The 17,833-nt window shown below is 37.5% G+C and overlaps 1 protein-coding gene across 10 annotated transcripts in view; it reads right to left on the bottom strand.

Moving 5' to 3' along the window:
* Dpp10 (Dipeptidyl peptidase 10) overlaps positions 1-17,833 on the bottom strand; it is a 346,391-nt gene that overhangs the window by 116,338 nt on the left and 212,220 nt on the right. For 4 of the 10 annotated variants that reach the window (XR_010949406.1, XR_010949405.1, XR_010949412.1 and 1 more), the window contains one exon: positions 14,128-14,222. The exons of 5 other annotated variants lie outside the window; for them this stretch is intronic. Coding sequence is in view for 1 of the 5 variants with exons in the window: in XM_067764960.1 (XP_067621061.1) it covers positions 14,128-14,205 (78 nt within the window). In the remaining 4 variants the exon portion in view is untranslated. Of the gene's footprint in view, positions 1-14,127; positions 14,223-17,833 lie in introns of those variants that run through there. One more of the 10 variants, XR_010949409.1, reaches the window with a different exon arrangement.

The raw sequence follows: 17,833 nt of genomic DNA, 5'->3' as shown, positions 1-17,833 counted from the left end.
GGTTGAACTTATGACGCAGAATCGAAAATTAGTAAAATTTTGGACAATGGGCGTGGCAATGCCCACTTTTAAAAGAAGGTAATTTCAAAGTTTTGCAAGCTGTAATTTGGCAGTCGTTGAAGATATCATGATGAAATTTGGCAGGAAATTTACTCCTATCATTATATGTGTGCTTAATAAAAATTAGAAAAATCGTATGACGAACACGCCCACTTTAAAAAAAAAATTTTTTTAAAGTCAAATTTTAAGAAAAAATTCAAAATCTTTACAGTATATAAGTAAGTTATGTCAACATTCAACTCCAGTAATAATATAGTGCAACAAAATACAAAAATAAAAGAAAATTTTAAAATGGGCGTGTCTCCGCCCTTTTTCATTTAATTTGTCTAGAAAACTTTTAATGCCATAAGTCGAACAAAAATTTACCAATCCTTATGAAATTTGGTAAGGGCAAAGCTTCTATGACGATAACAGTTTTCTGTGAAAATGGGCGAAATCGGTTGAAGCCACGCCCAGTTTTTATACACAGTCGACCGTCTGACCTTCCGCTTGGCCGTTAACACGATAACTTGAGCAAAAGTCGATATATCTTTACTAAACTTAGTTCACGTACTTATCTGAACTCACTTTATTTTGGTCTTAAAAGTGGGCGAAATCCGACTATGACCACGCCCACTTTTTCGATATCGAAAATTTCGAAAAATGAAAAAAATATCATAATTCTATGTCAAATACGAAAAAGGGATGAAACATGTTGATTGGATTGGTTTATTGACGCCTTCACATATACAACTAAGGGCCACTCCCTTTCAAAACCTTCATTATTAATACCTTTAGTTTGATACCCATATGGTACAAACACATTATAGAGTCACCCCTGGTCCACCTTTATGGAGATATCTCGATAAGGTGTCCACCTATAGAACTAAGGCCCACTTCCTTTTACAATACTCATTAACACCTTTCATTTGATACCCATATCGTACAAACGCATTCTAGAGACACCCCTGGTCCACCTTTATGACGATATCTCCAAAAGGCGTCCACCTATGGAACTAAAGCCCACTTCCTTTTAAAATATTCATTAACGCCTTTCATTTGATACCCATATCGTACAAACGCATTCTAGAGACACCCCTGGTCCACCTTTATGACGATATCTCCAAAAGGCGTCCACCTATGGAACTAAAGCCCACTTCCTTTTAAAATATTCATTAACGCCTTTCATTTGATACCCATATCGTACAAACGCATTCTACAGTCACCCCTGGTCTACCTTTATGGCGATATCCCGACAAGGCGTCCACCTATAGAACTAAGGCCCACTGTCTTTTAAAATACTTATTAACACCTTCCATTTTATACCCATATCGTACAAACACATTCTACAGTCACCCCTGGTCCACCTTTATGGCGATATCTAGAAAAGGCGTCCACCTATAGAACTAAGGATCACTCCCTTTTAAAATACTCATTACCACCTTTCATTTGATTCCCATATCGTACAAACACATTCTAGAGTCACCCCTGGTCCACCTTTATGGCGATATCCCGAATTGGCGTCCACCCATTGATCTATGGCCCACTCCCTTTTAAAATACTCTTTAATACCTTCCATTTGATACCCATGTCATACAAACACGTTCCAGGGTTACCCTAGATTCATTTTTCTATATGATGATTTTCCCTTATTTTGTCCCCAAAGCTCCCAGCTGGGTATGTAATGTTCGGTTACACCCGAACTTAACTTTCCTTACTTGTTTTTATTTTATTTTTTTTTGCATTACCTGTAGCTTATCTACTTGTGCATCGCTAGCAATAAAAAATATTGTACAGTATATAAAGTGCGGCTCAATTATGGATCTGTATATATCAATTTATATTTTTTACTTATATATTTACATGATCTCTTCCAGAATCCAATTTTGTTGGCAATTTGTGCAACTATATATTCAATGTGATCATAAAACTTTAACTTGTTGTCAATCTGCACCCCTAAATGCTTAAATATTTGAACTTCCTCTATTTTTGTATTCATAATTTCTAGATCAGTTTTCGGCGAATCTTTATTAAGCGTTCTGGATATGATCATAAAGCTTGTTTTGTTTAAATTTGTGAATTAAGATCTTCTTGCATTTTACTCTTAGCTGACGTTAAGTCCGATTCACTTAATTCTAGTAGGGCATCATCCGCAAACAACCAAACTTTGCTGTATTTCAATGCTAAAGATATATCATTAATATAAATGTTAAATAGGACTGGTGCCAATACCGAGTCTTGTGGCAGTCCTATTTCTACAACGACCTCCTCCGAGACCACCGATTCTATATCCGTTCTTTGTTTCCGGTTTGTTAAAAAGCTACATTTCAGCTCAATGTCCCTAATCCCGGTTTGACGTAACCTAGCGAGCATTATATTTCTATAAATTGTTTCAAAAGCTCTTTTTAAATCAATGAACACTACGAGTGTACTTTCCTTTGAACTTAGTTCTTCTTTCCAGTTCGATATGACATAATTTAACGCAGTTTCACAGGAGTGCATTTCTCTGAAACAAGATTGTTCTTTCATAAGTATTTTATTATTTTCAAGGTAGCTAACAAGTTGACTTTTTACGGCTAACTCTAAAATTTTTTCTAAATTTCGTAATGTGTTAATCGGTCTCAGATCATCCGCTAGAACTGAATTTTTTACCTTCCGAATAGGTACTATTGTAGACATTTTCCATGATTCAGGCACTATTCCAGCTCTAAGGGATTTATTTACAACTTCGACATAGAAACGACCCATATAGGATACCGAATCTTTAATAACTCCTTCAGAAAGAAGGTTTTTTTCACCAATTTTATTTTGAAATCGGTTAACTATCCGAGTTAACTCTTCAACCGAAATTTCTTTAAACTGTAGTTGTACTGGCCTGCAAATTTTGGCCACTATCTAGACTTTCAATTCCTTGCTTAATATCAACAATACTATCAATAAAAAATGATTTTCACGCTTTAGGTATACCCTCTGGGGTTTCATAAGTAATATCCTTTACAATTACCGTCTATATATTCTCTTTCAATTCAGTTAGTTTTACTGCTTGTTTAAGACGCCTCCACATTGATTTGCTATCCGAGTCAATCCGAGTCTCCATATATATACATAAGTTTTTTCTTTTTTATAAGCTTTTTATAATACCTCGCAAAATTGTTGTACTCTGTGAATCAACCGTTGACAAAGCTTTGGACCGTAAGTGGTATTTTAGCTTGTTTATTTCGGTCAATTCGTGGTCGTACCACTTATTTCTCAGTTTTACGCTTAGGCTCTTCTCGATCGTTAATACAATTGATTAGACAGGTACTTATGTAGTTGACCATGTCATCTACAATCATGCCGTTCAATATACTAAAGTCGCAATTTCTTAATAAATTTAAACGACTGTCGGCAGTATAATTCTCCCAAGACGTTGAGGTAATCATCCTTCGCAAGGGATTTGAATTATTAACTTTGATGGAAAATGAGACTGTTTCGTGATCGGATATTCTATTATTTAGTAGTTTTACACAAGAATTTATGTTTGCATTTGTGTATAATATATCGATTTTTGTTTGTGACGTTTTTGTAATTCTAGTATTAAAAATTTTCATTTGTTTCATAGCGCAACGAGCGAAAATCTCATTTAATTTACAGCTACGTGCGGAAGGTTCATTTAGGAACGATTTTCCGTCATCGAACGTTCTCGAACGAAAATCGACACTGATGACGGCACAACGCCGAAACCGGTTGGTTTTGAAACCAAATTTGACAAGGGATGACGAAAAATCGTTCCAATATACACCATAACTCAAAAGTTTGATTAAGCTCAATTTATACATACTTAAGCAAAGTGCAATTTTGGATATTTCGATAAGAACACCGAAACATTTTGTCTTATGTGTTGCTCTATCCTGGAATTGTGAATGGCATTTTAAATTTCTATCTCACCGCAATTTTACTTACAAACCGATTCTAAGATTCCAAATATCGTTAGAACTTTCTAATCATCTCTTCCTCTGCGCCATCTGGCGTAAATTTTTTCTGCTTTTGTTGTATAGTCTCGACGCCCTCAACTTAGTGTAAAGTTTCAAGTTTCTAGCTCAATAAAAAGCTACTCAAAAATCGACCGAGAGATTCTCCCAGTTTTCTAGGGATTTTTCTAAGATCTCTACAAATCTCGATGCGCGCCCTCTTGCGCAACGTTTTGCCATATGTATTGACCCATCATTGGTCTTTGACCTACATTTAAAATTTGTAGTGTCCAGCTCAACAGAAAGTTATTTAAAACCCGCTCGAAAGTTCCAATGTTATATAAATTTTCTAATTAGGTTGACCCATGGTCCTAGCCTCTGTTGAGTTGTCTGGATGCTCTGAACTATACTAAGGTTTTTATGTTTATGAGCAGTCACTTAAAATTTGACTCCAAGATTCCACATCCTCCGTACGATTTTTCTAAATATCTCAATCAATGAGAAATTACCTAGAAATCGATCGAAATATCCTTTTGTTGTGTTAATAGTGCTGCGCCCCATTCAATGTCTGAGACTATTCATAAATATTCATCGAAGTCCTCTAACTGAAGTGCAAAGAAATTGGCAGTTTCTACAGGGGTGAACCATAGGGAAGTTGGTGTTAGGTTCGTAAATTCCAAAAATAAGTTCCACATTGCGTGCAGTATATACGTTAATTATATTGAGGTTAATTCTGGACAAGTAAGAGTTTAACCTGTTACAACATCGACCAGGGTATCTCCACTGGTAATGTGCTTTCTTCTTCTGCAAGCGTAGCTAACGAGGTTCATCGACCCGTTCTGGCAAAGGCGCTTAACGATTCTATGTGGATTTTGTCTAGGGACTCCTTATGCTTGTTTGGATCAAACGGCTGTGCTGGTATGAACCGGATCACATCAGAGTGCTTATGGTGATGTTCCCAAGCCCTCTTGGAGGCGGGGCTGGATCAATCAGTTGTGCTATAGAGTGTCCAGGCTTGTGACAACTAAGCAAAAACTGTCTGTTCAGCTCTTTAGCCTCACTATGTGGGTGATGTTCAGGGGTCACACGGAGACATCTCGTGGCAGCTCTGAATGTAGCATTTTTGAAGGCCGCAGACTTTTTCAGTGTGTGTTTTTAACATCAGACGACGAAACTGGTGATGCGTAGCACATGAGCGGCCGGCCAATTGATTTGTACGTGATTAGCAACGTTTCTTTATCTTTTCCCCAAGTACTGCCGGTAAACGACTTAAGTGTTTTGTTGCGGCTTTGTACTTTAGATACAATTTCGGTGGTATGAGCCTGGAAGGTTAGAGTATTATCGAACGTTACCCCTAAGATCTTTGAGTGACTGACAATCGGTAGTGTGACACCATCGACACGTACGGCGTGACTGATAGATAAGTGTGTTGGTCAATATGAGGGATTGACAAATGTAAACAAATATGTGTCGTGTGTGTCGGCATGCACATATGACGTTGAACTCCTGCTGAGTTCAAGTAATTATATGGGTCAGTATAACTTGACTACTTGTGTGTTCTATATGTGTGTATGTATATTATACCATCAACTGCATTGAAGGTGAAACGAGTTCCAAGTAACGCTACAGCGTGCCTTGGTTGACAGTGTCAAAAGCTTTTGACAGGTCAAGTGCCACGAGCACCGTCCTATGATGGGGTTTTTCTTGATTTAGTCCGTAATTAATCTGAGTATTTATGGCATTGAGGGCGGTGGTGGCGTTGTACATTTTACGGAAGTCATGTTGGTGCATGGCTAGGCGAAGATTTGCCGTGAAATAGGGAGCAAAACGGTTGCCAATGTCTTTGCTACTGGCGAAAGCAGTGATATCGGTCGATATGACTCGCCTTCGTTAGCTGGTTTGCCAGGCTTTAGTAGCGGAATTATCCTTGCCATTTTCTATTGTTCGGGAATGACAAAGGATTCCAGCGATAGGTTGAAAACGTGTGCTAAGTATTTTATTACCTCAGCGCCAAGGTGTTTTAGCATTGGCATGGCTATACCGTCTGGGCCTATTGACTTGGAGGGCTTGGCCTTGTAGATGTCTGCTTCAACCTCTGTGGGGGGTGATGGTAATGGGTGGCACGTCGTTTTTATATTTATGTTGATGAGCTCGTCTGTTAGCACGACGTCTGACTTTGTCTATAGAAAAATGCATTATAAATTGTCGGCAAAAGGCGCTCGCGCATTTCTTCGCATCAGATAAAGTTTTGCCGCCGAAGGCTATAAGATACTTTATCGTTGTGTTTAGTTGGATTAGACAAGGATTTGACGGTCGACCACAGTTTACCAACATCAGCAGGGAGGTGTCATCTTTCGGGACTATTGAATGCAGCTGGTCGATGATGAAGATGAATTCAGAGTTAAGTCGATCAACAATAAAAGAGCTGACGAATATGTGTTTGTATACAAATTATTTGTTCAAAATTGTGTTTTTCATTTCATATATTTGATTTGGTCTAGATTATTCGTTAAGTATTTGAAGGCCGAAAGGCGAAATCGGATTAGGTACACACCCACTTTTAAATAAAAGAGATTCAATCAATCAAATTTACCATACACTTCGACCCAAATATAGCTACTCTAGGATAATATTCTTAGAGTATTAAGGTCTGATTTATACTTAAAACGTTACTTTTATCGTGGTTGGTACCCCACATTCTCTTGCAAAAACATCAAAAGTTCACAGTAACAAGGTTATTTTATTTGAGGCGATGTAAACTCATTTTCCAAATTCCTATAGAAGCAGACTAAAACACATTAATTTTACGAACATAAGAAAGATGGAATGCTTTAATCCATTACAAATTAAGGTTTCATTAACACTTTGAACAAGATCTTTATTATGTCATCCCACGAGCAGTGTTGTTACGCACTGCTCCCAACTCTGGTTATGTGGGAGTATACGATTGAACGTATTAGCAGTTTGCAAACATATGAAACTAATTAAGTGTACGCTTTGTACACATCATAAAAATAAAAAAAATAAATGTAAGGCGCGATAACCTCCGAAGAGGCCGAGCTTCTCTTCCAATTTGCGTCGTGCTCCTCTTGATTTTCCTTACAAATTGGCCGGACGGGACCTACATGTTTTATGCCGACCCCGATCGGCATGTGCAAGGCAGATGAGTTTTCACTGAGAGCTTTTCACGGCAGAAATACACTCGGAGCGCTTGCCAAACACTGCCGAGGGGCGACCCCCCTTGAAAAATTTTCTTCTAATTGAAAAACCTTATTTCTAAAATTTGTTTGATGTTGCTTTGCCCGAGGTGTGAACCCTGGGCATACGGTGTGGCAGGCGGAGCTCGCTACCATCACACCACGGGGGCCGCCAACATCATAAAAATACAAAGCTAATAAATAAGAAATTTCTAGAGAAATGTTATTTCAAAAAGCTGTATAACTATTTTGTATTTTTCATCATTAAGGGCATTCAAATTTTAATTACGCACTTCTAACCAAAAATTTACTCAAGGTTAAATGGCTTGAATGAAAAAAAATTGCCTTTCTATAATAAATGTAGAATTTAATTTAAATGTAAAAGCATTTTTATTGTTCAAATTCCTGGAATCTAGAAGGAAACGTTTTTGTTTATTTGTCATTCCCATGACCCAATTATGTATAAAAAGCGTCCACAAAATTGTCTTAAAAACAAGTAAAGGTGTCTAAGTTCGGGTGTAACCGAACATTATATAACCAGCTGTGCACCTCAAACGCTGTTGTTGGTAAAATATCAGTCAAATGTAGTTAAATACAAATGCAAACTTTGGATAGTTCTCTGGCAAATTTCAATATGTAATATCTTTAACGGCTTTTGATTTGCGGCTTGTTAAACTTCCATATTTCTCTCGAAATTTCTTATTTATTAGCTTTGTATTTTTACGATGTCTACAAAGCGTACACTTAATTAGTTTCATATGTTTGCAAACTGCTAATACGTTCTATCGTATACTCCCACATAGCACAAGTCTATGGTAACTTTGATTGATTGAATCTCTTTTATTTAAAAGCGGATGTGTCCCTAATCCGATTTCGGCTTTCGGCCTTCAAATACTTAAAGAATAATCTAGACCAATCCAAATATATGAAATGAAAAGCACAAATGATTTTTATACAAACAGCTCTTTTATTGTTGATATATCGACTTGATTCTGAAGTCATCTTCATCATCGACCAGCTGCATTCAATAGTTCCCAAAGATGAATACAGAATGAAGTTGAATATAATTTTTTGGTTTTCATTTCATATATTTGATTTGGCCTAGAGCTTCATTAATCGTTAAATATAAAATAAAATAAAATTAAATAAAATTAATTTTTAGAACGAAAAGTTGTCCGTATATCGAAAGTTTTAGATTTATCAGCGAAGGAATATCAATATGTTACCGATTTGTTATCGGATTATTATCAATCGAAGTGCTATCGAAATTTTACAGATTTGTTATCGATATGTTATAAAAAGAACATCAATATTTTCTCGAAAACTTGTAGATTTGTTATTCGAGTATTACCAATTTGTTGTCGGCGTGTTATCGATATATTATTGGTTTTGTTATCAAAAATGTATCGATTTCTTATCAGAATTTTGTCAATTTGCTATCATATATCAAAATGTCGAAACCATGTATTTCCTGTAAAGTTCTCTCTTTTGTGGTTTAACATCAACCACTGGCCAAGCTTTCGTTAAGAACATTAATTTCCCAAACGTACAGATAAGCTAGAGCACAAAATTTCGTTGAGCTATCTTAATATCTACTTAAGTTATCGTGTTGACAGCCTTTTTCGATGCTGCTAATTTTGATATCAAGAAGTGTTAATATATCTCCTTTCTGCGATTACCTTCAAAAGTTATCAAAGTTACTATACACTTGTGTACAGCTAAACGCTGTGTATAAAAATTGTCTAGACCCCAACCTAAATATTGTGCGGATATGAGTGACACTAAGTGATACTCACATCCATAGTCTGATGCTAAGTAAATGAAGTCACAACAACAATAAAGCAGACAGTCACTTGTATCTACATAAACCAATAAATCATTATGTCTACACATATGTACGTACACGCACCAGAGAAGAGATGCACAAACACATGCAGATATCTTATCTGAGATGCTCTCAAAAGTATGCAATTGTAATTGTGGAAGCGTCCCTCACAAATACAAGCATATGAGAAGCTATATACGTGCATCTGTAGTTATAATTATATGGCTGTAACTAAGTAAATTCTGGAAGCGCCTAGAAGATGCCACGAGGAAATCACAGAGTATAAAATCACCAGCGGTAGAGGCGCTACAGGCAGTTTTGATTAAGACGCTATCTGGCGAGCAATAGCAGTATTATTTATTGTGAAGTACTTTAATAAAGGCCATTTTTCCATTATTCAATATTGGAGTTATTTAATCAACAATTTAGTGATTCGAACTTAGCCGAAGGTTGCAAATAAGAGGATTTGCAGTAAATTCGTTACAATTGGTGTCAGAAGTGGGATTGTTGAATAAATTCCAGAGGACAACAAGGACATGGCAAAGTTCAGTGAATTGAAGATCCAGCGACTGAAGAAGGAGTTGGAGAGCCGTGGATTGAATACAACCGGCATTAAACTCGAACTTCAGGCACGACTACGAGAGGCAATGGAAGCAGAAGGGATTAACGTGGAAGAGTATGTCTTTCATCTTGATGTCGACGAGACAGCAAAAATTGAAGAGAAAAATGAAACATCGCAGACAGTTACCAGCACAGACGTGAACATGATATTGGCTGCAATAACTGCTCAAACATCGACAGTGGCATCTCAGCTGGAATCGCAGGAGACACGTTTAACATCCAAGATGGAAGAACAAAAGACATATATGACATCTCAGTTGGCTGAGCAGTTGAAAGCACGAGAAACGCGTATTTCAGAAATGTCGACACAGATTACATCAAAGATGGAAACATAACTGAAAGAGCAAGACGAACGCATAACAGTACAACTCGAAGCACAAGAGGCGCGTATATCATCAAAACTCGAAGCGCGTATGGACGAAAAAATAACGCAGTTTGAGGGAAAAATCGAAGCCGAGGTGGATGCTTTGAGAGGTCGTATACAATAGTTGCAATTAAATCGCCCAGCTGTTTCAGCAAGCAATAAGAAGGTAAAAACTCCATCTTTTGACGGCTCTGTTCCTTTCCCGATCTTTAAGCAGCAGTTTGAGAAGACCGCGGCAGTGAACAACTGGAACGCTGAAGATAAAGTTGCTGCACTGTTCATGGCATTGAAAGGGTCTGCAGCTGAGATTTTACAAACCATTCCAGAGGGCGAACGGAACTGTTATGAAGCATTGATGGGCGCTCTAGAGAAACGATACGGAACTGAGCATAAGAGACAGATATATCATATGGAGTTACTGAACCGCTTCCAGAGGCCTGGCGAAACATTGCAAGAGTTTGCGTCGGATGTTAAAAGGCTGGCACATTTAGCGAATGCGGACGCACCCGTGGAATACACTTTAAGGGTAGAGATTCAGAGTTTTATAAATGGCATACGGGACGCCGAAACAAAGCGAGCTACATACGCAAACCCAAAGCCAACATTCGCAGGAACGGTATCACATGCTCTGATTCAGGAAACATCTTCGCTTCTGTGTAAGCCAGTTTTCAAGGCACGCCGTGTGGAAGTAGAAAGGCCAGAGTGGGTAGACGCAATATTGGAGGCGCTGAAAGGATCGTAAAAGCGGAGTGAAAAAGTTATCAAATGCTTCAAATGCGGGAAGCCCGGTTACATTGCACGTCATTGCGATCTTGATCCTAGTAGTTCCAACAATGTGGGTGGCCGTAAACGCAAAGCTGGAGGAGATGAGCAAGAGCGTGTCAGATGTAAAGAATGAAAACTTTCCCCAGCTATTCAATGTCCTGTGATATCTGTGTCGCAAATTGGTAGAAAATGTGGATGACAAAGAACGTGTACTGACTGTAGATACGAGCGCATCTCATTCCTTAATTCGATCTGACTTGGTCAACAGGAGAGTAAAAACGTTACCTGGAGCAAGGTTGCGTACGGTCACTGGCAAGTATAACCAAGTCCAGGGAGAAGTGGTATGTGAAGTCTTGATTGAGAAGGTCACAGTTCTACACAAATTCGTTGTGGCGGAGACCGTTGATGAAGTCATATTGGGAGTGGACTTCTTAGTTGACCATGACATCAAGATCGATATGCAGAAAAGGGTGATGCGTTATAAGAACCAGGATATACCACTTACTGGTGGAGAAGACTCGACAAAAACCACGGAAGTCAAAGGCAAAGGTTGATAGATCGAATGGGCCAAATAAAACAAAATCAAAAGTACTTGCGAGAGAAACACTGGCATTGACAAAACCTAATGGACGCACGAAAACGAAGCAACGAATTTCCGAGAAAGAATACGAGGCTAGTTTCAAGCCGGAGCGCACTACTGTTGTGAAACGTGGGAACGATATTGATTATGCGAAGCCAATCCATCAAGCGTAAGCTCTACGAAGTAGTTCATTGGCCAAACAACAGAGTGTGAGGGAACGGCCCAGAGTAATGAGTAGTAAGATCAGACACTGGCATGACAAGAACTTTAATTCGGAAGGTTTCTTGGAGGGAGATTTGGTACTGCTATACAACCCTCACCGGCGGAAAGGTGTTCCATCCAAATATCCGTGCAGTTGGGAAGGCCCGTAGAGAGTTGTGAAGACGATTAGTGATGTCATCTACCGCATACAAACAATTGGGAAACCCCGAAATAGAAGAATGGTACATTTGGCGATGCTAGCAGCGGTTAGATCGAGAGATATGTCTGATCGGGACGATCAGACTTAGGTGGAGGGCAGTGTGACGAATATGAGTGACATGTCTACACATATGTACGTACACGCAGCAGAGAAGAGATGCACAAACACATGCAGATATCTTATCTGAGATGCTCCCAAAAGTATGCAATTGTAATTGTGGAAGTGTCGCTCACAAATACAAGCATATGAGAAGCTATATACGTGCATCTGTAGTTATAATTATATGGCGGTAACTAAGTAAATTCTGGAAGCGCCTAGAAGATGCCACGAGGAAATCACAGAGTATAAAAGCATCAGCGGTAGAGGCGCTACAGGCAGTTTTGATTAAGACGCTATCTGGCGAGCAATAGCAGTATTATTTGTTGTGAAGTACTTTAATAAAGGCCATTTTTCCATTATTCAATATTGGAGTTATTTATTCAACAGTTTAGTGATTCGAACATAGCCGAAGGTTGCAAATAAGAGGATTTGCAGTAAATTCGTTACAATATAATTTATCTAGGCCAATATACTTAGAGTTACTAATAATTAGAAAGTCATTTTTATCATAGTTGGGACCCTATACGCTCTTGCAAGAACATCCAAAAATTCCCATTTTATTTTAAGAAGATTATTGGTAGTGGGTAGTAAGGTTGTTTTATTTGAAGCAATGTAAACTCGATTTCTATATTCCTACAGAAGTCGTTTAAAACTCATTCAATTTTACGAATATGTGTTGATAAGCGCAATACAAAGCTTCATAGCTTCAAAGCTAACGCAGCCCAGTTGTAAACCTCACCTACGCGAGGGGAATCCTGTTACATATATGAGTGTATCATACACATATTTAGCAGGCGAGGCTCTGGCGACCCCAAGTTCCTCATAGAACTAGGGGGTGGGGAGGGCGGGATGGCCTAGAAGGTCATATTAATCGTTCCCGAGAGGGTCGGGCTAGTACCTTAATGGTGCTTTCTTACCGGAACGTGCCGGATCTATGTCCGGCAGAGGACCATTAACATCGATAACACTCCCCAAACCTCCGGGGAGTGTCTATCGTTAATACAACAACAACAACAACATCATGAACAGACATTTAAATTCATAACAAATTAAGGTCTCATTGACACTTAGAACAAGATCTTGATTATGACAGCCTACTTAAGTTCAAGAAGTGTTATTGCTCAAAATTTATTGCACTGCTCCCAACTCTAGATTTGTGACAGTATACGATAGAACATATTAGCAGTTTGGAAACAAATAAAACTAATTAACTGCACGCTTTGTACACATCATACAAATATAAAGCTCCTTTAATAAGAATTTCTATTTGGAAACAAATAAAACTAATTAACTGCACGCTTTGTACACATCATACAAATATAAAGCTCCTTTAATAAGAAATTTCTATGGTAATGTCATTTCTAGAAGTTTTGTTGTTCTTATTAATTAGGTGTTTAAGTTTAAATGGGCCGAGTGTTGTATATTGCCAATTTCACACAGAGGCTTAATGAAATAATTAGCCAAGTTTTCTTCATTAAAGCCCTAATCGAACTCAATCTTCCATGCAAAATACAAATTCTTGATTATCTCATTAAATCTAGTCGGTTTTGTTTGGTGCTTCGAATTTTATTTTCAATAATTTGCAAAAAATAGAAAAACACGAAAAAATTCCAAATTTAATTTTCGCTGCATTTGCTGCTTTTTCAAAAATAGGCACAGATTTGGTTAGGTGCAACATCTATGGGTGGTTGGGCATGCATTTTATGATTGTATCTTATAACTTTAAACGAGAAATTCTTGTATATTCGTATATTTGTATGTTTGCATAGCCGAACGATCTCGGGAACGGCACAACCGATTTAAATGAAATTTGGCACAGAGATAATGTATCACCTTCTAAGACTATCTACCTAGGTGTTGCCCCTCAGAATGTTTCACGAGGTTGCCACCTATTCGAAATTAAAAAAAATTGCATGAGATATGCTGATATGGGTATCAAACGAAAGGTATTTCACTTCGCATTACAATAGGGACATTTTTGAGTAGGGTTTGCTATTTATGGTTGGGGTAGTTAGACGAAATAGTACTCTACTTACTCATATTCTATTAAAGTTTTAAGGAGAACATTAAATTTAAAAATCTTCTTAAAAAATCTTACACATAATTCGACTTAATTTTTTTAATTTCACACACGCTAATAAAATTGAAATACAATATCAAGACACCTTGGCAAATTCTACCAAAATATATTTAAATACATATTTTTGGCAAATATGAAATGAATAATTGCAATTTCTCACAGTTTACTATTAGAAAGATTTCTCACCATAGCAAAAAGGCATCTCACAATAGATGAATGGATTTGCAACTCTTTGTTTCGCGAGAGCGCTGTCAAAATGCACATTTTTGTCAATGATGCCACTGCAAACAAAAATGAATAGATCTGAATATGGGGATTTTTGTCATATATTTCGGCGATTATAATTTCAGTCATTTAATAATCGTATAATATTCATTTATTTAAACTTATTTTACAATAATACGACTAGTTGGAGTTAAATATAAATAATAAATCTAAGTAAAATTTACATTTTGAATAAATTAATTAGTCAAATATTGTAACGCATTTAACTCACAGTGAAAACCATATATTCTTTGAAATTTAAGTAAATCGGACCATTGATATAATAGTTAACATCATTTAATGGATAGGGCTTATGCTACATGTCTGACGTTCCAGGTTCTGTGATCAAAATGGACTGGTTGCATCGGGACTTCATATTTACTTAACCTGTTTTTAGTGATAACTTTTGAATGGGAATTAATATTTACCATCCGCCTTCGAACTATTACACTAAAACAAGTATTTTTATCCTTTTCCCCATAATTTTTGAACTCCATTCTACAGTTTTAGGTCAAACTAAAGTTTACCGAAATTTTTGGCCCGTTTTTCGTTTTAGCTGGCACCCGCTTCAGCTGGCGCGAGGGCTTTATCTGTGATTGTTGCCAGCACAAATTTGAGATAAATCCCTCGGGAGAGCGCAAAAAATGAGAGCGTTTCGTATCAAGTCATCTTTGCATCTCACCATGAGAATTTGCTACCGTTGAACACTAGAGGCATATGTTCAATTTGAAAAGGACATCTAACCATTTAACTATTTACCAACAGATGGCGATTAGGGAAGTAATTTGACATTTAATTAAACTAACTGATGTTCTTGTTGGTGTTGTAGCGATAAGGTTGCTCCCCGAAGGCTTTGGGGAGTGTTATCGATGTGATGGTCCTTTGCCGGATACAGATCCGGTACGCTCCGGTAACACAGCACCATTAAGGTGGTAGCCCGACCATCTCGGGAAGTTCCATGAGGAGCTTGGGGTCGCCAGAGCCCCGTCTGTTAGAGAAACAAGATTAGCCGCGGATAGGTGAGTTTGACAATTGGGTTTGGAAAAGCTATATATTGCGCTGGCAACCTGAAGGGCCACCGTGGTGTGGTAGCGTGCTCCGCCTACCACACCGTATGCCCTGGTTTCGAACCCCGGACAAAGCAACATCAAACATTTCAGAAATAAGGTTTTTAAATTAGAAGAAAATTTTTCTAAGCGGGGTCGCCCCTCGGCAGTGTTTGGCAAGCGCTCCGGGTGTATTTTTGCCATGAAAAGCAAAACTTATCTGCCTTGCAGATGCCGTTCGGAGTCGGCATAAAACATGTAGGTCCCGTCCGGCCAATTTGTAGGGAAAATCAAGAGGAGCACGACGCAAATTGGAAGAGAAGCTCGGCCTTAGATTCCTTCGGAGGTTATCGCGCCTTACATTTATTTTTTTTTTAACCTGAAGGGTTGCGCTACACAGCCCCTTGAATCTGGTATTTTAGTCGCCTCTTACGACAGGCATGCCTACCGCGGGTATATTCTGACCCCCTAACCCGCTGGGGGGTAAACTAACTGATAGTTGTCATTTGTGAAATTTACAAGTTTCTGGAATGTAATAAAATTGTGAGACTTTCATAGTGTATAACCAAAAAAAAAATTTTTTGAAATTAATAATTCGGCGCATGAAGATACCCGACTTAAATAACTTAGTTCTCGACTTCACTAATTGTCATAACAATCCCTTATTCTATAGGCTGGAATTACTCATTTCAAATTTTTCATTCCAGCTCATTTTGCAGTTAGTGTTTGATATGTTTTTGAAATCTATATTTAAGGAAATCAAATATTGGTAAGTAAAAGTATATATTATATGTACATATAAAAAAAGTTGAGTTTGTTTAATGATGACTTGTAGAACAAAGTATGTTATGCGGCATACTCGAAGATTGCCGAGCAAAGCTCGGTAGCCCAGGTACTTTATAGTTAAGAAGGAAACGGCTGCTTTTCATTTTAACTATTTTTTGTAAAAACGAACTATTTTTTTGGGGCTGCTGACAGATGTTCGCTTAGTGAAGCAAAATGTGCTGTATGAAAAGGGAAACTTAATTACTTCATTAAATAAAACGGCATAACTCTCACTGGAATTCAGAAGTATTTTTATTGTGTCTAATTCCTAAAATCTGAAGGAAATGTTATTGCTTATTTTTTATTCACACTACCCAATTATGTATAAAAGCGGCCACAAAATTTAACTTGCTTCACTTTATACTTAAAAAGCGGTGGAAATCGTTTTAAACTAAAACATGAATTTACGTTATCATTTCGCGCTAGTGCTTATCGTTGTCAGTTGCCATTTCTTGACTTATGCGAACTCGGAATTTCGCATCATAAATGGCGTTGATTGGGATATAGAGGATAGCCAATATTTGGTAGCAGTAAATTATAGCCGCGAGAAGATTTACGTTGGTTCATTAATGACTATGCAGAAGGTGGTAACAGCTGCGCATTGCGTGATTGATAGATGCGAACCTCTTCACTATTATAGCTGGTGTCACCGATATTCATGATTTAAGCGCAACTGGACAAAGACGTGCTGTGGAAATTCTTCGTCTACACTCAAAAGCACTGTCTTAAGTGTAACATCATTCAACCTATGTGCGGAACGTTATTTTGAAAATTCGAAAATTTTAACAAAAGCAATGATTTGTGCTGCAGGTCGCGGAACTGATATATGCTATGGAGATTCTGGGGCACCGGGCGTTGTGAGTGGAACGCTTTGGGCAGTGGTATCAAATAATGTAGAATGTAGCGACGACTATTTTCCGACTATATTTACAAATATAAATGATCCAGATGTTCAAGAGTTCATAAATATAGTGCTGACATATTAATTGTAAATCAACTGCTGAGCGCAAAATCACATTAACTCGACTAAACCCCTAATTTCAGAACTTTTTTCATAAACGCCCCAGCTCACGTCAAAACATTTATGCTAGATAGAGCGTTTTCGAAACGGCAGCTGGGATTTGGTGATATTTCAACCAGCAGTCGAAAGGGCGATATTTATTTTTATGTTATCTACAAATAAATGTTTATTTATAATTGCGATTTAATAAAATTTTTGGTTGTATGCAATTAAAGTGTGTGAAATTGTATTTTAATAATTTATCTAGGCCAATATACTTAGAGTTGCTAATAATTAGAAAGCCATTTTTATCGTGGTTGGCACCCTACACACTCTTGCAAGAACATCCGAAAATTCCAATTTATTTTAAGAAGATTATGGGTAGTAAGGATGTTTTATATGAATGTAAACTCGATTTCTATATTCCTATATAAGCCGTCCAAAACTCATTCAATTTTACGAATACGTGTAAGATGAACAAACATTTTAATACATAACAAATTAAGGCCTCATTAACATTTAGAACGCGATCTTGATTATGTCATCCCACTTAAGTTCCAGCAGTGTTCTTACTCAAAATTTATTGCACTGCTCCGAACTCTGGTTATGTGGCAGTATACGATAGAACATATTAGCAGTTTGCAAACATATGAAACTAATTAAGTGTACGCTTTGTACACATAAAAATACAAAGCTGATAAATAAGAAATTTGTAGAGAAATGTTATTTCAAAAAGCTGTATAAATATTTGGTATTT

Source organism: Eurosta solidaginis, chromosome 2, assembly GCF_040869045.1.
Source record: "Eurosta solidaginis isolate ZX-2024a chromosome 2, ASM4086904v1, whole genome shotgun sequence".
NCBI lineage: Eukaryota > Metazoa > Arthropoda > Insecta > Diptera > Tephritidae > Eurosta > Eurosta solidaginis.
The sequence above is the reverse complement of the archived record's forward strand: the minus strand, read 5'-3'. Positions and strand labels throughout refer to the sequence as shown.